The 25014-nt window shown below is 36.7% G+C and overlaps 1 protein-coding gene across 3 annotated transcripts in view; it reads right to left on the bottom strand.

Annotated features, from left to right (window-relative positions):
• TANC2 (tetratricopeptide repeat, ankyrin repeat and coiled-coil containing 2) overlaps positions 1-25014 on the bottom strand; it is a 262133-nt gene that overhangs the window by 77348 nt on the left and 159771 nt on the right. For all 3 annotated transcript variants that reach the window (XM_069481593.1, XM_069481594.1, XM_069481597.1), the window contains one exon: positions 3543-3824. In XM_069481593.1, coding sequence (XP_069337694.1) covers positions 3543-3824 — 282 coding nt within the window. The remainder of the gene's footprint in view (positions 1-3542; positions 3825-25014) is intronic.

Raw genomic sequence — 25014 nt, 5'->3', positions numbered from 1 at the left:
AGTATGTGAATTATGGCTCAATAAAGCTATTTAAAATTTGTTTAAAAAATCCATTTGTTCCTGTTATTTAGAATAAATAACATTCTATTTCTTACCTAGGACTAGAAATTATAGACTATATTTATGAATAAGATCATACTTTAAAAATGGGTACCAAAATATTTGAAGTTGCTATTTGATGGCCAATAGCTATTGAAAAGAAAGCAGAATAGGGGAAGGCAGACCTCATTTAATTCTCTACCAGAATTTAGGAGTGAATTTAGACTTCTTCCATCCAACTGGTGGAATAAATTCCTTGAGTTCTGAATAATTGCAGGAGGGTGAGCATGGGAGACAGCAGCGAAAAAAGCCTACAGAAATGTATGACATTTTGAGTTGAGGTAAAGTTCAGTGATTGTCACTGTATTATTTCTGCTGTTCACTCCCTCTCCCCACTCCATTTCCCTTTATCTGGTATTTGATTTTGTGGATAATTACTGCAAATAAGCTTTTCCCTTCTGGAGATGCCCTCCTTTTTGTCCGAATGTCTTACTTTCTGTTTGAAAAGACAATAGTAGAAATAAGTTGATAGGTAAGCAGTAATCAATGTGCACAGCAAACTGGCAAAATGGACTTCTGAAATGAGCAGAGTAGGGAGGGCAGGGGTTACTTAACAGCTGTTTGGGGGCTCAGGCTGTTTGGGAGATGACAAATCCAAATAATAACTACATTGAGACTTTTAGTGATAGGAATATAAAGTTTTGTATTAGACAGGGCTTTCCTAACTATTGTACTGAGTATACTGTAGTTAATGTAACAATACGTGGATTACACAACAGGTCTATTTTCACAAAATATTTTTGTTCTTAGGATGTGTGTGTTGTGGGGGGTGGGTGATGGTGGAGACTGATGGGGGAGTCAGGTTTGGGAAAGTAGGCGGAAAGCAGGATGACAGGCTAGTGCCTGCCTTGACAGCTTTTCTGTACCTTCCCAGGGAAATGACAAGGAGGGGGCGGGCTGAGGGGGGAGTGTTAAGTGTCTGTGGGAGAAGGAGAGCCAAGCAATGCGATACTGAGGCTAAACTGCTCACATCTTCCACAGCAGTACTGCTCAGCATGGAGGAGGCAGGGGTAGAAGAAAGAACAGCAGATGATGTAGAGATAGAAGTTGGGAACTCTAATAATTTTCCATTTATTTTCATTATTACTACAACTATGTTATTGGTATCATTGACTAAGGATTAAGAACACCAGTGAGATTCCAAATAAATTTATCCAAGCTTAATGTAAGTTAAACTCTATAAAAAAATTAAGCCAACCCTTTATAAACAGATATCATTCTTATTTAATAATGAAAAAAAATTCTGTTGCTGCCAGTAACATATTCAGTGTCAGCTCATATAATAACAGATTTATGCCAAAAAATAGCTTGCATTATATCAGTCACTTATTCTCGACCCTTTTTAAGGACTATTGGTTCTGTTAAGATGGTAGAGGTAGAATGTAGTTTGGACATCAACAGATTACAGTGAAAATTATTTTGTAGAAGGCAACAATGATTCTGAGTAATTCTGATAGATATATAACCACATACTCAAGCTCTCGACCCCCAATACCTTTTCAAGTTTTGAAAATTAACTATCAGGCCAAATCTACAGTCTTAACAATGGACGTTTATCTCATGAATGGGAAGTGTCCCAGTGTTTTTAGAGACTCCTGGGAGACAGAAGGCAATGGATGTTAAAGAATAACTTAATGAACTACCTTTAAAGAATCTCTGTTTTGGGGAGCACATGGGCTGTTTTCTATTAATTCTTGCTCTCCCAGGCTTATGGGGGGATGCCCAGGTACCTTTGCTTTCTGAGAAAGCAGCTCTTCTTGCCCTTGGGATTTATCTTCTGTCATGCATGATTCTACCACTCTGTTATCTGCAACAGTGATACACAGAGGAGTCAGAAGGGACTATTAGCTATCTGGTTTTCTTGCTGACACACTCAAATAGCTAGCCTTTTGGACTACTCAAATAAGAAGTAGTTTGGTGTGATAGGTACTCAAAGGAAAATACTGGAATAGGTGTGGAAAGTTACTTTCAACCATGAAGATGTGTTCTTACAATCAAAATTTTAGTAAACAAACAATTCTTAAAGATCAACTAGTTAAATATCATATTACTTCATTTTACAGATGAGAAAAATGAGGCGTAAAGAATTAAATAGAATTCTCAAGTTCACAAAGTATAGTCAATTTGAGTGTTGGGGCACAATCCCTGGGCTCTTGACTTCCACAATACTATGCCCATCAACCTCCTAAGAGCTTCATTTAAGAACTAAGCATAGTAGTATTCTTCTTAAGTAAATAATTTTCCTATACCTCTACCAATTCTTACCATATCCTGGTAAAGAGAGTATTTTGATTCAACCAATTTTCTTCCTAGCACTAGTTCTTCTCCACATGTTAAATATCCATAAGGTTACCAGAGGCAATCTGCCTCCTCAATGATATAAGGCTGCTAACTAGTTTCAATAAGAAGCCAAGATGTTTGGAGGCTACTCAGTGAGTTCCTGTTAAGTTTATAGCACTGTGCTAGACCGTGATCTCAAATAAACCATTTCTGGTGGTTACTGTTTGAAAGTTTGTGGTGGGATAGTTGATTTGGACTAGCAGAGCAATAGTTTCTCTTATAACTAACAGAAACCAGCTAGACTGGTTCTATACATATAATATGTAGAGGAAGAACATGTATCATTTTCTTTACTTGAGTGAGTTTCACCAATAAGGAGAGGCAGCACAGCAAAATGGATAAGAGAATGGCCTCTGAAGCCAGACTGCTTAGTTTTAACATTTACTGGCGGTCAAACCTGGGAGAACCTATTTAACCTCTCTGAGCCTCAGATTACTTACCTGTGAAATGAAGATAATTTCACTGAGCTGATAAGAGGACTGGATGATTAATATTTGTAAAGCACATAGAGAGCGTGTGGCACACAGTACCATATGAGTTTTAAAAATAATAAGATCCTGGTGGTGATCCCTGCTTGTGATGAAAGAAGCCTGAATACATATGAGAGCTCAGCATCTTTTCATAAAGAATCAGGAGAAATCTTTCAAGGACACAATGGAGTTCAAGTCCAAGCAGGGCAACACTGACGTCAACAACAAAGAAATGAAGGCCACAAACAGACTGTGTTGGCAAGTAACAAGAAGAACTGGGCACAGGCTGAGCAAAATTCAACAGTGAAGGATGCAAATGGCTCTATGGGCAACTGCTGTACTCATTATCCAAAGGATAGACCAGCAGCCACACAGCAATAGGGAAGAGTCAAAAATTTATTTGATTTTATTGGACAAGAAAGGTTTCTTCAGTCATGCTTAGGTCCCTGCTGGATATGTGGGTTAGATGTAAACAGAATATACATTCTTTTTCTCAACTCTGAATTAATAGTCTTCACGTGCAGGTCGGGTTTTGCAGATCAGAAAATAAAAGGATATGTAACCTAATATGAATATGTCAGAAAAAATTTCAGAGCCAATAAAGCAGAGAGTTCTTTAAAAGGGAATACGTACGTTTGGGGGAGGCATGTGGGCTGTCTGAGGCGATCTGTCTCATCCTTGTACCATGACAGCTAAGGGCCACCAGTCTGGAGATGATGGCAGTTTTGCCGAACCCAATGTTTCCCACAATCACTACTCCTTGGTTCACGCTGGCATTAGAACTTTGAAGTTGAGCATCTATTTCATGGAAAACCCAATCCCGGCCAACAAACACTGACTCTGTTGTGATGCTGGGCACTTCAAAGAGCAGAGGCTTCAGGGAGATATCTGGAGGCCTATAAGGTGCAAAGCGAACTGAAAAGAACAATAAGAGAACGTAAGTTAGGTCAAACTGTCAAACATGGAAAAAAATAGAGAAAAAATGCAGTGTGGTTTAGGAGATAGTACTCTGGGATTATTCAGAAAATGATAAAACTCTGAATGTTGATCCTGTACAGATAAGCAACACAGGTGAGCTAGAGCTGACACTCTAGATGGCAGAACATAAACACTGATAACCGGTAATGATTTATTTACTCTAACAGTCAGAAAGTCTGGGTAATATTCAAACTTATTTAACAATAATGATAGCCCAAGCACCAGCCATCAGTATGGACACAAGAGTAGTGAATAACAAATGAATAACCTAAAGGTCTTCTGCTATGCCTGGGGATAAGCTTTTAATGGTTGGGCTGTGGGCAGCTGCAGGGGTGGAGTTCCTGGGGGAGAGGCCAGGCTGTGGAGGGGTATAGCTTTCAACAGCAGCCCTTTACAAAGCAGTAAGGATATATTTCAATATTTAATAATCAATACAGCTATACCAGTACAGTCCTGAAGAAAGCAACACAAAGTAAGGAGGCTTGTTTCTTTAAAAACACCAATGGGTATGGGATTCCTTTACATTCATAATAGTATTTTAAAAAATCTAGCAGGTATATTATTACTGGAAGCAAAGCCCCTAAAAGCTCTGATGGTTTGATTTTAAATATGTTAAGCAGTCAAGGAAGCAGAAACCAAGCTTTCATTCAACGTCTTTGCACCTGTACTGCTTGTATTCATGCCAATTAAAAAAATGAGTTTTGGCTTATATATATGCCTTGGGAATAGATCCCTATTGCTTTTCTCAAGATTTTTTTCCTGTGCTTATATAATTATGGGATGTGCTAAGGGCTAAGCCTGAGCTATACTTTCAACAGTTCTTTAAAAATGCAGAATTGATGTGACTTGGTTTCAAAGAAGATCAACCTTCTAATTATATTGACGGTAAAAGGAAGTCCTACCTGACCATCCTTATCTAGGTTAAGTGCCCTCTTAACTGTTCCCAGAATAGCTCTAAGATGTATTATTTTATCTGTCTGGAACCAGGTATTTAATTTCTGTATCTTTAATCTTAGCACAGTGCCTTGACATATGGTAGGTGCAATAAATGTTTACAAAAAGAATTAATCAAAAAAAGGTATTATGCTCTAACCCCATTTTATATTTTGGAGCACAAAAAAGGCCAGGAGTGGGAAGAGCATGGGACAAGGCAAAGGGAAATCATAAAGGGGAAAATGAGATCATTTATACTGCTTACATTACTCTAGAACATACTTAAAGCACTTACACATTGCAAAATGGGATCTAGCGATGGACGCTTCCTTGAGAAAACACACATACCCACACATGCATGCATACATGTCTACATTCTCATTTAAAACTGCCAGAAAGCCATTAGAATTATAACTGAGAATTTTAAAAAGGATAAAAATTCTAAAAGTAGTACAAATAATTAAAAATATAAAACCAAAACTTGACAACAGAAGCAAAGTTTCCTATATCAGTTTTAAAATGTCCACATTTTTCATTAAAAAAGGAGGGGGGAGGCTGTGGAAATATAGCTACATGGTCACCTACAATTTCCTGATTCACACCCCTTTAGCAAAATCTACTCTTAAAATCCATAAATATAATTAAAGAATTCAGTAAAAAGTCAGACTTTAATTTTCTTATGAATATTCTTAATTCTAGTGTCTTATAGCTAATAGATTCTATTCTCCTTTTCTTAAACATTATTTTATCAAGATACAATTCACATACCATAAAGTTCACTATTTTAAAGTACACAATTCAGTGGTTTTAGCATATTGACAAAATTGTGCAACCATCACCCTTATCTAATCCCTGAACATTTTCATTATCCCTCAAAGCAACCCCATACCTGTGAGCTGTCACTCCTTATTCCTTCCTCCTCTCAGTCCCTGACAACCAGAAATCTACTTTCTGTCTCTAGAGACTTGCCTATTTTAGACATTTCATGTAAATGGAATTATACGGTATGTGGCCTTTTGTGTTTGGTCTCTTTCACTTTGTATAATGTTTTTCAGGTTCATCCATGTTGCAGCATGTACTAGGACTTCATTCTTTTTATTACTGAATAATATTCCACTGTATGGATATATATCACGTTTGGTTATCTATTTATCAGCTGATAAACATCTGGGTTGTTTCTACTTTTTGGCCATTATGAATTGAACATTCATATACATTGAACTGGAACATTCATGTACAAGTTTTTCTGTGAACATACGTTTTCAATTCTCTTGACTATGTATCTAGGAGTGGAATTTCTGGTTCATATGGACACTCTTATGTTTAACTTTTTGAGAAACTGCCAAACTATTTCCTCTATTTTACTTTTACTATTTTTTCATACAAGTAATATATATTCACTGTAGAAAACTTAGGAATACTAGATAAACAAAATAATAACTGCACTCCCATTAGCCAGAGAGAAACATTATTAACACATATTTTGAGTTTTGTCTGTACCATATATACTTATTTTAAAAACAAAACAAAAGATAGGATCATACGATACATACTGCTTCATAATCTGCTATTTTCACTTAGCAATATGAGAACATTTTTCTACATCACAAAACATAAACATACATTATCATTTTTAATGTGTAGAATATATCATTATATGGCTAAATCATAATGTATGTAGCTAATATTTTATTATTGGATATTTAGATTATTTTGGTTTTCCACTGTGATCACAGTGGAAACAGCTAACAATGCAATAGTCTTTCCTATGTGCTAGGAACTGTTTATAAGCATGTTAACCTGCACAACAGTCCTATGAAGTGGATAATATTGCTATTTCCATTTTATAGATGAAAAAACGAAGGCACAAAGAGATTACATTATTTGCCTAAGGTCTTTCCTCAGTCTGAATCTTATTCATTAGGCTCTAGTTCCTCTCATGAGAAGCAGCATTATAAGCAGCGGTACAATAAACTCCACTGTATATTCACCTTGGCACACCTGCCTTATTATTTTCTTTAAACAAAATGCTAGAAGTAAAATTTCTGAGTTGATGGGTTGTGCTTTTGACACATTTTGCAAAATTGCTCTCCAGAAAGGTTATACTGGTTATGCGAGAATGCATATGCACCCCTTGCAATCTCACCATCACTGGGCAGTATTATTATTCTTAATTTTTGTTACTCTAGTGAGAACGGCATCTTGTTTTTAATATATATTTTTGTGATTATGGAAGATAATTTTTCTTTACATGTTTGTTGGCTATTTGCAATCTTTTGTGAATTGCCTATTTAGGGCTTTTGCCGGTCTCACTATGTTGCCCAGGCTAGTCTAATACTCCTTGCCTCAAGTGATCCTCCCTCCTTGGCCTCCCAAAGCATCGGGATTATAGGCGTGAGCCACCATGCCCCGCATGTTTTCAATTCTTTTGGGTAGATACTTAGCAGTAAAATTAGTGGGTCATACAGCATTCCACGTTTAACTTTTTGAGGAGTGACTGCACTATTTTATATTCCTACCAGCAATGTACAAGGGTTCCTATCTCTACATTCTTGCCAACACTTGTTAGTTTTTTTGTTTGTTTTTATTGTAGCCATAATAGTGGCTATAAAATGGTATTTCATTGTGCATAATAACTGATGATACCGGATATCTTTCTATGAGCTACTTGTCCATTTGTATATCTTCTTTGGAGAAATGCCTATGCAAGTCTTTTTACTCATTTTTTAATTGGGTTGTCTTTTTGCTGTTGATTTGTAGGAGTTCATTGTATATTCTGGATACTAGACCTTTATCAGATGTGATTTGCAAATATTTTCTCCCATTTTGTAGGTTGTCTCTTCACTTTCTTGATAGTGTCCTTTGATGCACAAAAAAATTTGTTTTTTTGTTTTGTGTGGTTTTGTTTTTTTGAGACTGAGTCCTGGACAGAGTGCAGTGGCCTCATCATATCTCACTGCAACCTCAAACTTCTGGGCTCAAGAGATCCTTCTGCCTCAGCCTCCTGAGAAGCTGGGGCTGGATGCACTACACCATGCCCAGCTAATTTTTCTATTTTTTGTAGAGACGGGGTCTCACTCTTGCTCAGGCTGGTCTCAAACTCCTGGCCTCAAGCGATTCTCAATCCTTGGCTTCCTAAAGTGCTGGGATTACAGGTGCAAGTCACTGCGCCAGGCCAAGACAGAGTCTTGTTCTGTCACAACTGCAGTGGTGTGAGCATAGCTCACTGTAACCTCTAACTGCTGGGCTCAAGTGATCTCCCTGCTTCAGTCTGCCAAGCTGCTGGGCCTACAGGTGTGCATCATCATGCTCAGCTAATTTTTTAAATTTTTGGTAGAGAAGGGGTCTTGCTATGTTGCCCAGGCTAGTGATCCTTCTACTTTGGCCTCTCAAAGTGCTTAGATTACAAGTGTGAGCAACTGCGCCAAGCCAAAATTTTTAAATTTTGATGAAGTTCACTTTATCTTTTTTTTTGTTTGTTTTTACTGTTTTTGGTCATGCTTTTGGTGTACAGCTAAGAATCTATTGCCCAATCTAAAGTTATGAGGATTTAACCACTATGCTTTTTTCCTGAGAGACTTATGGATGTAGTTCTTATATGTAGGTTAGGTTGTTGATTCTTTTTGAGTTAATTTTTGTATAACATGTGAGGCAGGGTCCAATTTCATTCTTTTGCAAATAGATATCCAGTTGTCTTAGCACCATTTGTTGAAGCGATTATTCTTTCCCTCTCGAATGGACTTGGCACCCTTGTTGAAAAGCAACTGGCTACAGATGTGTGGATTTATTTCTGGACTTTGAACTGTATATTATATTGGTCTATACATGCACTCCTATTCCAGTATCACAGTGTTTTCATTACTGTAGCTTTATGATGTTTTGAAATATGGAAGTAAGTCTTCCAACTTTGTTCTTCTTTTTCAAGGTTGTTTTGGTTATTCAGGGTCCTTTGTGATTCTATATGAATTTGAAACTTGGTTTTTCCATTTCTGCCAAAAAGGCTGGTTTGGATTTTGACAGGCATTGCATTGAATTTATAGATTGCTTTGGGTATACTGACATCTTAATAACATTAAGCCTTAATACAGATAGTGTACAGAAACACAACTACTTTTTGTAGACTGGTATTATACCCTGCAACTTTGCTGAATTCATTTTATTAGCTCTAGCAGGTTTTTTTTGTGTGTGTGTAGATCCTTTCTGACTCTTTCATTTTCTCCTTCTGGGACTCCCATATGCATGTTGTGTAAACTTGACAATGTTGCACAGATCTTTTAGGTTCTGTTCATTTTCCTATATCCTTTTTTCTTTCCCCAGATTTGATGTTTCAATTGTCTATCTTCAAGTTCACTATTTCTTTTTCCTACTCAAATCTGTTGTTAAACTCCTCTGGTGAATTTTTCATTTTAGCTACTGAACTTTTCAGCTCCTGAATTTCTATTTGTTTCCTTTTTATAATTTCTATGTCTTTGCTGATATGCTCTATTTGTTCCTACATTGTTTTCCTAGTATTCTCTTGTCCATGGTTTCCTTTAGCTCTTTGAGCATATTTAACACAGGTGATTTAAAGTTGTTGTCTGGTTAAGTCCAATGTTTCATCTTCTTCTAGGATCATTTGTCAATTTATTTTTTTCCGGTGAATAGGCCATTCCTTCCTGTTTCTTTGTATGCCTTGTAATTTTTTGTTGAATACTGAGCATTTTGAATATTACCATGTGGTAACTCTGGATATCAGATTCTGTCTCTTCCCCAGAGTTTGCTGTTGCTTATATTGTCCCTGTGGTTGCTCCTTTAGTTAGTGACTTTTCCAAACTATTTTTGCAATGACTCTATTCCTTGTCGTGTGTGGTCACTGAAGTCTCTATTCTTTTGGTGGCCGGCCAGTGATCTACAGAGATTTCATTGAAAGCTGAAATTTAGTAGCCTCTTTCTTCATTAAGCATTCCTCTGGTTGCTTTAAGTATTCATTAGATTCCAGAATTCTGAAAAAGTTGATTCTGTTAGTTTTTGCTAGCTTAATGGTTTTTTTTAGTGGAGGGATCAATTCTTGGAGTTCCTTACTCTGTTTTTCTGTGATATCACTTGATAGTAGGTGGTGGCTAACCACTCAGCGGGTTCTTGGGCACTTGAGAGCCCTTGATAGAGGAGCAGACACTCAGATGTGCTGAGCTCTGGCTGAGCAGTCTCAGGACTCTCAGAGAGGAAGGAGGAAATAGAAATGTCAGCTGGCATGAGCCAGATCCCCATGCTTTGGGGAGGTAAAAAAGAAGGAAAAGTAAACTCTGCCTTAGATGTGCGCTCTCCTGACCAGAGGAGGAACCATGATCCCTCACAAAATTCTTATAGTATTTTTATAGATGAGTCTAATTAGGCCTAGAGAAACCTAAAATCACATAAATAATTTCAGAGCTAGAATCAAAACCAAGTTCTAACTCTAAAAGCCAGGCTTTTTCTATTATATTAATATTATGTTGCATCTGCTCTATAGAATATGACTATTAAATCTGAATGTGACTTGGGTTATCCCACTGATAACCAGAATTAATTAGGCTTATACGATGGGCTAAACCAGCTTTTTTGCCCCCTCACCTCTCCTTGTACTTCCCTGTAGGAACTGCATGCTTGGCCAGAGATGACCTTTCCAGAGCAAAGAGCTACTGCTACTTAGGTGCTTTCTAAACAGACCTATCTCTTCAGGTCCAAGATTATTTTACATTTTGTTTCAAAGGAGGCTTTCATGAATATGACTAATAGCAATTTATAATGTGGAACAAGTACAGACTTAACTTACAGGCTTCAGTTTTTGAGAAAAATTCTATTAAGATAACTTGTTCTTAGGCTGACATAATGCCTCATCATATTTTATTCTACTGAGAAAGGTTTGACATTTTAAAAAGTTATTTTAAAATTTTTCTAAAAATGTAATTAACTCACAAAAGCCTCAAGAGAAGAACACAGACAAAATTAGCCCAGTACCATATGGTAAAACAAATGCAGACACCAAGAACAGCCCAGAAATAGTTTCTGTACCTCAGAACCTAGGGCTTTTGTCAGATCAGTATGATAAAAGCAAGCCATACTTTCTACGGAACCAACTGTAAATTTAGGGTATGTGAACAAGAAAGCACTATTGGCCTGCATTGTGGGAAATGGAGGTAATGATTATTCTCTGTGGGGTTCACATTCCTAAATGTTTCTTTATTTTTAATATAAGCTGGTTTCCAGAAGATTTTCTAAGGCAGAAACCACTAAAATCATCCAGTGAGAAGTCACCACTGCAACTATAGCTGAGCTAATGGAAAAAGATGACCTAGTCCATACCATTTAGTAACAGAATGTGACTTTCTACCTGGTGGTAGTCTCAGGCAGCAACAAGGCAGGACGACCATCCCACCCTTCTCAAAACATTCCAGTCAAGTATATTGATATGTACAATTTACTTTGAAAGGACTAAAAAATGATGGGTAGATAAAGAGATAGATAGATAAATAGATAGGTGATAAAATGAGATGGTAAAATAACGACAAAATCAAGGTGGTGGGTCTATGAGGGTTTGCCGTAAAATTCTTTCAACTTTTTTGTATATCTGAAAATTTTTCTAATAAAATGTTGGGGGGAAAACACAAAAAGGAAAAGCATTCCAATAGGGCACACAAATAAGACAAACTTTGGAAAGCAGTTTCTTTAAGGGATTTAAGAACCACTCCAGACTTCAATCAGTGTGTGTCTCTCTTCAGTGTACATTAGGCTTGTGGTAGACAAATGAATTCTTTCTAGGAAATAGTCTCTGTGATGCCATCAATAATTATAATTATATATCTAAGCTTATAGAGAAAATTTACCTTTCTTTAAATAAGGCAAAGAGTAAGCCTTCAAATAAAAATGCATTAAGGCTAACAGATCTGTCTGCCTAAATGCTATAGCATGGGGGAAGAGGAGAAGGGGAAGTGGGGACAAAAGTGGGGACTCTAACTGGATTTTGACAAAAGCATATTTATTTGTGGAAAACAACCATGAATCATTTAAAAAGAAGTTAGTCACAGTACTGGCAGAAGGGGTGAGTGTAACACAGCCAAGGCCTGGTGCAAACAAAAGCAGAGCCCTATTTCCTTACATTCTTCCATAATGACTATACAGTCTAGCCTGGAAGTACCTCTGTTCCTCAGAGCAAAAGATAATTTCAGGCTCATTTTTAGGGTTTATGTCATACATGCTATTCTCTACACAAAACATAGGAAAAACACATGTGCTTAAGACAAAACCTGGTATCACAGTAGCACCAAACATAAGGCAAAAAACACACTTATTTTTTCTTAAGAATGACTTAAACCAAGGTAGGGGGCTCCTTTGTTTACTGAGTTTCTAGAAGGGCTTATTCTTCCATTTACAAGAGTCAAGTCTGTTGTTTATTCCTGGTGCTTAGGAATAGGACTAGAGTAGGCAGCTATCCCTATCCTTGGAAATGAGTTTTTGAAGAACGTAAAACAATTTGCATCAAGTCTTAAAAAACAGTCTAAAGATAATAGTCTGAAAAATGTTCAGTCTAGATAAATTCTGTTTAAAAAAAAAAAAAAGAAAAATAAATAAGGCAGAATCACTTCTGGGGTGAGCAGGACAACATATTAGCAGAGTGGGCAAAACTGTGGACTCAGAGCCAGGCTGCCTCAGTTTGTATCCTGTCTCTGTCATTTACTAGCTGTGTGACTTTGGGCTAGTTACTTATGATACTGATATCTCAGTTTCCTTATCTTTAAAGCTTAGGATAGTGTCTGGCAGTTAACTGCTATCAGTATCTATATCATTAAGCCAAAAGAGACATCCAGGGTAACCATAATCACTCCCCTCTCACACACACTTATTTAAAACAGAACTAAACAAAAAGGTTATTGAAAACATATTAACTCTTTTTGAACCCTCTTCCCTTTGAGGCTTATGCCTTATCTCCATTCTTCCTTTTACTGCCCAGCTTTTTGAAACAGCCATGCTTACAATCTTTACTTTCCCAGCAGTAATTCACAGCATGGCTTCTACCCATATTACTCTGCTAAAATTGTTTTGGTTAAAGTCACCAAAGACTTTGTAACTGTTAAATCAAACTATTTATTTTCGGTCTTTATGCTTCCTAATCACTCTTTTGTATTTCACACTATTAACCAATCCCCACTTTTTGAAATAGTTTCCCTTACTGGGCTTAACATGACAACACTTTCTTCTAGCACTTTTCTTGTTCTCTCTTCCTGAGATACCTTTAATGATTCCTCTTTTCCGCCCATCCCTAAAATAATGCCAATCCTAAATTCTACATTCTACTGTTTTTTCTTCTTAATCTCAATCTAGTAACAGCCTAATGGCTTTCACAACTACGTACGTGGTGATGGTGCCAGTGATGGAGTACTATCAGGGCCTATTCCTGATCTCATTCCTAAACTCCTGCACAGCATTTCCAACAACTTACAAAAGTTAGCTACTTGGATAGCCAATAGAACTATCAAACACAAAATGTTTAAAACTAAAGTTATCTCACCTTAATCTATTCGTTTTCTTCCATTTGTTATCATAGTTAATGAAATATCACCAACTTTCTGGTCTTCCGAGATAGAAACTTGGGAATTACCTAGAATTTATTCTTCCTTAGTCATTACCACTAATTTATCATAGGTCCCATCAATTATTTTTGAGGACTATCTCCCAGATACAATCCCTTTTCTCTCTTCCTTCTCCATTGTGCTTATAGTGCTGTAACCCTGGAGGAGTTGCTGGATCACTCTAAACTTCATTTTTGTCATCTGCAAAGTGAGGGTAATAAGAGTATCTACCTGATAAGGTTAAATGAGTATGTTGTTATACCTTAGCTCAGAACCTAGTAAATTCTCAATGAATGATAATCATATAATTTGGGTTCTCAACATTTGTTGCTTTTACCATGTATTTAAACAGACTTTTAATGAATAACATTTCATCTCTCATGTCCCTTCTGTATACAGCTGCCAAATATATGTATGATGATGTCAACTCCTACACTTCTGCTCTCATATCTCATCAACTCACCCTACCACACTCACCCAACCTAGTAATCTGTCATTACAGTTCTTGTCATAAGGTATGTATATTCTATAATGTTTAATAAATGAATCTATGCATAAAAAAGTTAATATGAATTTTTGGTTTTGGTAGAACAGGAAGGCTAGAGGAAGACAGTTACAGGATATAAACCCAGGACTTTACAAATCACTGCTCTGTACTATAATAATGAAAGGAAACAAATCATTTGTTTGCCACCTTTCAGGAATACGTTCTTGTTTAAATGCCAGTGGCATAAACAAGGCGGCCATTAAATAACAAAATAGGGAAGAAAAACTGTAATTTTCTAAGCTCTCTGAATATCACAAGGCAAGGCTTCGATGCTAGCCAAGACGCTGATAATTGGCGAATAGCATTTCCTACAGGAAACTGAGGGAAGGGGAAAATGTGCCTCAGAGTTAGTATTCAGAGAGGATGGTATGAATTTTTTTGACTATTTGTCTTTCATCTAAAAAAGTAATTGAGAAGGCTGGATCTACATTCATCCATTTAGTAACTAATGTCTTGCTAATGTTACATGGGTGGTTTATTGTTAAGCAAATAATGAGTCTATTTAATTCTTCACTATTATAGGTACAATCTGCATTTTAGCTTGTGGAGAACCCAACTTTAATAACCAAGGCAGTTACTTTCTAATGAGACATGGGTTTACACTCTGCTCCACTTCATCTATAACACTCTTTCTAAAAATTTGACAAGAATTTCCACTCTTGCCAAGATGGAGTAACCACTACTAGATTAACCCTTCCACCTAAAATAATAAACAAATAAACCCCCCAGACAAAATATATAAAACACTGGGTTTTAAGACACTAGACATAAGGCCAAGAAAAATAGCAATTCCTGAGAGATGGAAAACAAATTAGGCAAACCCTATGACTGCCTGCTTACTGCTTTGAGAGAATTTCCAGGCCACAATGTAAGGAGGGAGACTTCCAGTTTCTAGTTCTACATATAAGGAGCTTGGAAGTCATCCCTTCATACTAACAAGTAAAAAGCTGAACAGACTGAAAAGTCAACTCTTCCAGGATCTGTAAGGGGTAAGGACACAAGGCAAACCACTGTCCCAAGATTGAAGAGACAGAGAGGTGAATACAGGGAGTCATGGTTAATTGGAGCAGAGACTTACTATGAGTGAAAGATACAGCAGGAACCAGTGCTAGGGCAGGAAAACCTGAATTGCAATTGATGAATTGCTGGAGGCTCCACATGCACAAGTCTAAGAGTTAAAAACTCCAGGGGGACCCAGGGATGGGGGCCCCTACAGTTTTGTGTGATTTACCTCCAGGAGCTCAACCAGGTCCTCACAATAAACATCAAAGAAAAATCTCCTCAGGCTTCTGGCAGGGGAATGGGAAAAGTAAGCATCTTGAAATATGCCAAAGCACACTGTTCTTAACAAGGCCTGCCCTCAGGAGAAACTAGTTAACCAGAGCCTAACCTGCTGGAGTACTATCAGTGCCTAACTAACAGAGAGGAAGGGAAATATCCAATTCCAGTCAGACCTAGCATTCCACGTGGGAAAGGGGAATACCCAGCTCTAACCCACTCTAGCCCTCCTCTTCTACCTAAGGGGTGGGGGGGCATCCTGAGAAACTCTTATGAACTCTACAGTACAGAGGCACAAGCTCACTAAAAAACTGAGAACTATTCATAGAACTATAGAATGCTTCCTCCACCCCCAGCTCACTGTCACATTACTAAAGGCCTATTTACAGCACTTCCTTTTACCCAGTATATCATGTCCAGCTATCAAGAAAAAATTACAAGGCATACCAAAAGGCAAAGAACACCATGTGAAGAGACAGAGCAAGCATCAGAATCAGACATGGCAGAGATGTTGTAATTAACAAACTGGGAATTTAAAACAACTATGATTAACATGTTAAGGGCTCTGGATAAAGTAGGCAGTATGCAAGAACAGAAAGGCAATGTAAGCAGAGAATTGGAAATTCTAAGAAAGAACCAAAAAGAAATGCTAAAGCTCAAAAGCACTGTAACAGAAATGAAGAATGCCTTTGATGTGACTATTAATAACTGGACATGACTGAGTAAAGAATCCCTGATTTTGAGGATACCTTAATATAAACCTCCAAAACTGAAAAGTGAAGAGAACAAAGACTGAAAAAAATAGAATGAAATATCTGGAGACTGTGGAACCATTACAAAAGGTGTAAATAAGCATAATGGGGAATACCAGAAGGAGGAGGAGGAGGGAAAGGACAAAAGAAATATTTGGAACAATAATGACTGAGAATTTTCCCCAAATTAATGTCAGACACCAAACCACCAGAAGGTTGGAGAACACCAAGCAGGATTAATGCCCTCAAAACTATACTTAGACATATCATTTTTTACCTACAGAAAATCAGTTGTTGGGGTTATTGGGCTATTTCTTTACATATTTTTTATTATGCTTTTAATGTCTGTAGAACGTGTAGTGATATTCCCTCTTTCATTCCTGATATCAGTAATTTGTGTTTTCTCCCATTTTTCTTAAGCAGTCTTAGGGTTTACAAATTTTGTCTTTTCAAATAACTAATTTTTGGCTTTGTTAATTATTGCTAATGTTTGTCTATCTCCCACTCCACTGATTTCTACTCTTACCTTTATTATTTTCTTCCTTTCACTAACATTCCTAGGTGTATTAGTTTCTTATGGTTGCCATAACAAATTACCACAAGCTTCATGGCTTAAAACAATCAAAATTTATTCTCTCAGTTCTGGAGGCTAGAAACCCAAAATCAAAATGTTTCCAGGGCCACTCTCCCTCTGAGGCTCAGGGAGTCTTGCCTCTTCTGGTGGCTCCCAGAAATCTATGGTGTTCGTTGGCTTGTGGCTGCATCACTCCAATCTCTGCTGCCATCTTTCTTTTTTTTTTTTTTTTTCCTCTTTTGATAGTCAGAACATATCAGCCTCCATCTTCTCATGGGCTTCTTCCTTGTATATTTCTGTGTGGCTTTTTGTCCTTTTAAAAGGATATCAGTCATTGGATTTAGGGCCCACGCTAATCCATTATGACCTCATTTTAATTTAATTATGTCTCCAAAGGGCTTGTTTCCAAATAAGATCACGTTCTTGGGTTCTGGGTAGACATGAATTTTGGGGGGACATTATTCAACCCACTACACTGGGTTTATTAGATACATTATAGATGCTCTGAATTCTGTTATGTTACTCTCAAGTATGCTGATTTTTGTTCAAGTTAACTCAAATTCTCCTCTGTGATAAGCAGCGGCTGAAATCTCTTAGCTCTGGATGCTTCTTTTTTTTTTTTGCCAAGTTTATAGAAATTTCTTACACACATATATGGTTCAGTAGTCGCCCAAGGATCTTGGGCAGAGTTCACACGTACATTTTGGGATCCACCTCCTCTGTAGCTCCGTTTTTTCTAGAATCTCCTTGCTAACTTTCCAGTGTTTTGCCAGCCTTGGGATTCTGTCCTTTGATATTCCAAGCAAGCAAAGCTGTGGCACTCTATCACCTGAAGCCATCCACAGACTGGAAAGAACTCTCAAGCAAAAAGCCACCAATTTGAAAATACACTGGTTTTGGTCCCTATATTTCAAATGTAAACTCGTTTCCCACTTCATCTGCTTTTTGCCTCTCTCTAGTGTCTTCAATAGTTATTTTTTGTATTTTGTTCATATTTATAATTGTTACCTATGGAAGACTTAGTCCAACCAAGTAACTCCACCATTAACAAAGTTGGGATTCAGGCATGTTGTTTTTATTATGGCTTTAAAATGCTTTTGTAAAGTGCTCATTTATTTGTCAGGCCAAAGGTGCCAGATGATGATTTTACCTCATTAACTCTGATAGGAAGATTTTCAGCTAAATTTATTTTTTTAATTCTCAGCAAAGATTTCTTATAGTACAACCAGTACAAATACCTATACATGTTAGTTAAGGTAAAAACACCTAGTGAAGTCCCAGAATCTGCATTCGGCACAGCCACATGTCCTTGTACATCTGTATTAAATACACTCTATCCAGCAATTCTTTTAACCCTATCAGATTTTCTGCTAATAAACAGAAACAGACAAAGAAGTGACAAAGGTATTTAAACAAGTCACTTTTAGTGAAAAGAAAAAAGGAAGAAAACATAAATAAAAGTGAATAAGCATGGAAAGATATTCATCATATCTTAGATAATGGGAAGGACTCTTAAAAGAAGGAATTCTTTAAAAAAGAGAAGGCAAAGGATCAACCTTCACTATTAGCTGATTTTTTTCAATAATTAAGAAGATAATATATTTACTTAACAGTGTATATAGAGATTAGATCTATACTTAAATAGAATTCTAAAACACGACTAGGTTTTACTTTTTTACCCAACAATTGAAAAAATATATATCTGGGGTTCAGTTTTTATTTTAGCTATCTAGACTGAAAAGTACATTTCATCCTGAGATTTGGCAAATCTGTGGAATCTGAGAGTCTAACAGAGAATCGTGGAGATAGGTAAAAGAAAGAAAAGATAGGGATTCTAGTTCAGGGTTTATTTTTGTGCTACTCCGGGCAAGTGAATTAACTGCTTTTGGAGGCAGTTTCAAGAAAGGTAAAACAAAGGAATTGGATGAGATCTTTAAGATTCTTTCTTAGTACTTAAAAAAAAGTTTTCTGTGAATCAGATTTTGAACAAATGGGAATTGAGCTATACTGAATATGAACTAAAGATGACTCAAATGTTATTTCCCTCGCTTCCTCACAGAACCCCCTTGCCAATTTATTTCCCCCCACTTCCTCATAATCTTTTGCAAAAACAGGGTCTCTGAAAAGAAATCTCTAAAATTGAAGATTCTCAGTCTAAAACCTTTCTGGAACTCAACCTAAAACCTTTATATTACTCATAAGACATAGGAAAAAAAGACAGGTTAAAAAAGAGGGGGTTTCCTTTTAAAAACAGTATGTTTGCCAGGCATGGAGGCTCATGCCTGTAATCCTAGCACTTTGGGAAGCTGAGGTGGGAGGACTGTTTGAGGCCAGGAGTTCAAGACCAGCCTGGACAACATAGTAAGACTGTCTCTAAAAAAAAAAAAAAAAAAAATTAGCTGGGCATGGTGGTGCATGTGGGCAGTCCCAGCTACTCAGGAGGCTGAGGGAGGAGGATTGCTCGAGCCCTGGAGTTTGAGGTAACAGTGAGCTATGGAAGTCACTGCACTCTAGCTAAGGTGACAGAGCGAGACACTGTCACAAAAAAACCACGTTCAACAATAACGCTTTTAAAATATGAAACATTTGACAAAACATTTATAACTATGTCAACATAGTTTTTTGAATTTTGTGTTCTAGATCAGCGGTCCTCAACCTTTTTGGCACCAGGGGCTGGTTTCGTGGAAGACAATTTTTCTACGGACTAGGGGAGATGGGGCAATGTTTTGGGATGATTCATGCGTATTACATTTATTGTGCAGTCAAACCTCTGCTAATGATAATGTGTATCTGCAGCCACTCCCCAGTGCTAGCATAACCGCCTCAGCTCCACCACAGATCATCAGGCATTAGATTCTCATAAGGAACACATAACCTAGACCCCTCATGTGCGCAGTTTACAGTAGGGTTCACACTCCTATGAGAATCTGATGCCGCTGCTGATTTGACAGGAGGTGGAACTCGGGCAGTGATGTGAGCAAGGGGGAGTGGCTGTAAATACAGATGAAGAAGCTTCCCTCGCTAGCCCACCACTCACCTCCTGCTGTGCACCCCGGTTCCTAACAGGCCACGGACTGGTACTGGTCTGTGACCCTGGGGTCGGGGACCACAGTTCTAGATTATTGGTCTTGAAGGTGAGCTACAACATATCTTTTTGGGAATATCAAAACTGGCTATTTTAATTACTTGAAATCTAAGATAATTTTTTTTTTTTGAGACACAGTCTTGCTCTGTTCCTCTGCGTAGAGTGCCATGGTGTCATCATAGCTCACTGCAAACTCAAACTACTGGGCTCAAGCCATCCTCTTGCGTTAGCCTCCTGAGTAGCTGGGACTATGGGCATGTGCCACCACATCTGGCTAATTTTTCTATTTTTAGTAGAGATGGGGTCTCACTCTTGCTCAGGCTGGTCTCTAACTCCTAAAGCTCAGCTATCCTCCTGCCTCAGCCTCCCACAGTGCTAGGATTACGGGTGTGAGCCACTGTACCCGGCCTAAGATAAAACATTTTTAAGTGAACTCTCACTCACTTAAAATAGCTATGGTCCTACAAATGAAATTCTCCAGTTCTGAAATTTTATGAGTATCTTGGGAAGATATTCCACAAACAAAATCTTTCATATACTACAAGACTGGAAAACTTACATCATTTTACTGAATTAAAAAAAAGTTTTCCAAAGTATTATCTAAGTAAATTTGTTAGCATTATGGTTACTTTAATAGATTTAATGACCTTTGGGGAAAATAATAACAAAAAAGATTAATTGGGAAGCTGATTCTTTAAGTCTAATTTAGATCAAAACATAAAAATGCCTTTATGGTATGTTGTTTTCCTTAACAGCAGTTAGGCATTTAAAAATATTTTCAGTGATATATCTTGCAGAGTTAGATGTCATGATTAGAATTTCTTTCATGTTACTCCACAGTCTTTCTTTAAATGATGTATTATCTGGTGCACAACGTCAATATGTGCCTGTGAGAAGATTACATGGTTTACAGACTCTTCTCTTTCTCAAAGGTTATTTCTTTCTTGCAGGTCTTGTGGAAGAACTTGTGTATTAGCTACTGTTTGGGTTTTCAAACTTTTAAGATATAATTTATAGATAAGACTGGTTTGTGTAAAAATCAGATCTGTGTACCTATCGGGAGCTACTGTAACAAGTAGTAATTTGCTTTAAAAAACTATAGGCAGACTACTCCAAAAAGCATAGAGTAGCTTCTAGCAGACATTCAAAGACTTCCAGTTTGAGTATAGCATTTTCAAATTTTCAGGTACTTTGCGGAAGAGCTAGTTGGGGGTGAAAGGAACAACCTCATACAACTAAAGCTTCCAACCTACCCATCTAATATTTATGTATAGGCAGTTATGTGCATACAACCTTATCTCTGGATTTTCAATTTACTTTAGAAGAAAGAAATTTAATCTTAACTTGTAAAAATAAAATAATGAACAATGACATGGAAAAGACTGATGGAAATATTCCCTTGTAAATGTGAGAGCCAGCCAGGCAATGATCAAGATGACTAAGCAGCCTCAAGGATGTGTGACTCAGTAGCCTAATGCAAGAGCATTTAGCTTCATGACATGCCTCTTAGTCATCTTCATAAAGGATTCTTTGTTTCAGAAAAGTAAGGGACTCATAAATGGTGTGAGGCATTGATTTTATTTGATAAAAATTAAATTCATTGTTTTGACAAAGCCAAGTTAACTGTAGCAGGGCCAATTTCACATAAATTCTTCCAACGAATCAGACTATCATTTGCACATATGCCCTCCAACCTAGTGTCTATTAAAGGAGCTAATAACTAACATGAAGTCTCTGAATGGCCTTTTATGTAATGGGATTTAGTAAAAGTTCTAAGAAAACCAACATATATTAAGAAATGAAGTTTTAATTAGTAACATGTAATCTCTTCAAGCAGAACAGTGTAATTATAATTTAACATCAAACAGGTTAGGGTCTTATCATTAATAATTTGTTGTTAATTTACCCCAAGTAGCTAGTATTCAAAGTTACCATACTAGAATTTGCTTTGTGTATTTTAACTCCCACTGGTACCCTTTATTCTGCCATAAGATTTATTACATTTATCCATAAAAAACAACTAACTCTTCCTTTTAAGAGGCAGCAAACTAGTTTCTGTCTTTCTCTGTGGAATGAGAGATTTCATTAAGATGGCTAGAAATAATGAAAGGTTTCAGGTGGATAATTTCTAGCCTAACTCCACATTAACATACTAGTGACTAAATTTAAAAAATATGAACTCTGAAATAATTTTAAAACCTTAAGAATTTTAATAAGGTTAAATTAATTCAAATTAATATCCATCAAAGACATTAGGCTTTGGGACCAGAAAAGGTATTTGTGGGTAAGAGTATACAGCCAGCTATATGTTCTGCACTAGCACACAACCCTTTTGTAACTGTTCTAACATTAAAGCTCAAGCTCTTGGATGGCTAACAGCTAGGAATCTACTAACTTGCTGCAATGGGATCTTGGACAATGCACTTATGTGACCTTCTCTCCATTGTTGGGCTGGATTTCTGGAAACATCAATTTTGGTAGAGCAGTTGTTCAAAACAGCTGTCATGAAAAGTCAAAAAAAAAAGGACTTTTTGCTAATGAAGCAAATGTTAATGTTAATACCTCACTTGAAGATCTAAACTCTAGCTCACATGTTACCCCCCAAACTTCTGCTTCAGCAGTTAAAAGACTACTATTATGATCTAACAATTCCAGTTACTATTAAGGCAACTGTTAAATGAATTATGCTTGTACTCTTAAACCATGTTCATGGTTCTAACCAGCTCTTGGACTATACTTGTTTTGCATTTCTATAAACAGACTGTATGGTCCTTGAGGCATAAAACTTAAATTACAATGGTATCCTCTAAACCAGTGGTTTTTAAAGTGTGATTTGGGGATTCCTGGGGGTTTTTCAAGATATGTTCCGGGGATTTGCAAAGTCAAAACTATTTTTATAATACTAAATGATTATTTGCCTTTTAACATAAATTTAACATACTAATTTTAATTTCTAATATAAGTATCAATTCAACTTACACAAATAAAAGCCTTTTAGAGTCCTCAATAATTTTTTAAGAGTATAAAGGGGTCCTGGGACCAAAAAATTTGAGAAACCCTGCTCTTAACAGAATAGTACAAGACTCTGCCTATATGGAACTCCCAATAAATGCTAAAGAACACCTCAAATGTTCTTTAGACGTACATCCATATATTAAGACAGTCCCTATACTTGGACATAGTCAATAAACTTAGTACCGATACACTATTGCGTACATGACCATTAACTACCATAAAAGACCCAGGCTCATTTAAAACTAGCATTGTGATTAAAGAGCTATTTCATAGAATGTGTTGGAGTAATACTTTAAAATGTAGAAAGATATATCTCTACTCTAAAGTGAAAAAATATGCCTTAATCCACACTAAAAAAGGTTTTCAATCACTTTATCACTTTTTGGGGGGTAAAGTAGTTTTACTTCAATCATAATTTCAGAAGAAAAATATGTAAAAATGAAAGATGACCACAATTTGTATATTCCTTTCAATGAAATTAGAAAGCAAGATGTGACATGTTTTTTTAAAATTATGCCAGGAAAACACATCTGATTCTTTTTCTAAAATAATGTACAATGTTTTGGATATAATAATCACAAATTATAAAGGCTTGCCAAGCAGGTCTATAGAAACATAAGGAAAGTCTATCTGTACAAGTTTGCTTTCTTTTCTTGACAATGTGTTTTACGTCATATCACAAGCCATACAATTCATCTATAAACAGGGATCAAGATAATATGTTACATTTTGAGGGAAGATTATTATCCAGGGCCTCTAAGTTCTAAATTAAAGTATGCTAATATTAGAAGTACAAAATACTGCTAAGTAAACACTCTGTTTCTATGAATCAATGCAGCCACTTGGATGGCATTTTCTAACCATTTAGACTGCTAAAAGCAAAGTTATGAAAAATGATAACTTCAAGGAACTAAAACACCAATATTATAGCACCTTCATCACTGGACAAACTCCAGCTTTAAGTATTAATGTAAACAGTTGAGACACTATTTACAAGGGATAATAATTTAGTATTGCTAGAAATGCATTATTCAGGCAGAGGGCTTCCTAAAGACTTAGGTATTCTTTGGAAAAATCTTTAGATGTACCTTTGTTGTCTTACTGAATGTTCAGGCTGAAGTGTAAGACAATGGAAAAGATCTTTATTGTATTCTAGACAGAACTGGTGTCTGTGTGTAATCACCAAGCTCGCCAGGATGTATCTGTCAAATACCTCACTAAATCTTTAGATACTAGAAGCAGGTAAGGGCTATCACACAGCACTAGAACTAAACATGAAGTAGCCCCCAAAATTACACAGCTGAAATCTGTCAATTAATTTTGTTTTCTATATAGTATAATATCTATAGTTCAGTGATGAACAAAGCAAAAGTAAAATCAATAATGTCAGTATGTTTTTCAGTAATGAGATGAAAGATGATGCCAATGTGGCAGATTTTCAATTAAATCTGAAGGTCCATATAGATCTGTAGTTCTAGCCAATCTTCTTTTTTTTTTTTTTTTTTTTTTGAGACAGGGTCTTGCACTGTCACCCAGGCTGGAGTGCAGTGACACAACCATAGCTCATTGCAGCCTCAAACTCCTGGGCTCAAGTGATCCTTCCACCTCAGTCTCCTGAGTAGCTGGGACCATAGGCACACATCACCATGCCTAGCTTCTTTTTTTTTTTTTTTTTGAGACAGGGTCACTATGTTGCCCAGGCTGGTCCTAAACTCCTGGCCTCAACTGATCTTCCTGCCTTGGCCTCCCAAGGTGCTGAGAATATAGGTGAGCCACTGTGATCAGCATCAATCTTCTTTATTTTGGCTGTGCATTCTGGTCTTGGCAAAAATCAATTATTTTGTCTTTTGATTAAATTTATCCAGTCTTTGAATATAATCAATCTAAACTAGTGCTCAACATAATTCCATTTTCTGGACTGTAAATACACAGTTGCATATACCAAGCAAATGATATATGGCAAACTGAAGAAATCGCAAGCAGGATGGACAAAAGGAATGAGAACTAAAAGTATGACTGAGGTTATCAACTATTGTTGATGGGAGGTATGGTAATTGCTACAATACAATCAATCTTTTTATGCTCCTATTTGTTTAGCTATCATTGAAAAACTGTGAGCATAATCATGTCTAGAATGGACAGTAGACATGTATAAATTCCTTCCTGTGGGAATTATGCAAGTGGTACTATACTGCTTAGGGTAGAGCAAAGGACAAGGGGGAGGAGGACAGAAAAGGAAAGAAGGATAGAACCTATAAAATAAAAAAAGTACTTGATGAGTAGAAATATGGATTGCTAGATATTAGAGAAAGCAGACTACCTGTTAAAGCTATTAGAGATAGTTTGGTTCATTTTGAG

This window comes from Eulemur rufifrons, chromosome 9 (assembly GCF_041146395.1).
Source record: "Eulemur rufifrons isolate Redbay chromosome 9, OSU_ERuf_1, whole genome shotgun sequence".
In the NCBI taxonomy this organism is placed as follows: domain Eukaryota; kingdom Metazoa; phylum Chordata; class Mammalia; order Primates; family Lemuridae; genus Eulemur; species Eulemur rufifrons.
This window is presented reverse-complemented; position numbering and strand designations above follow the sequence as displayed.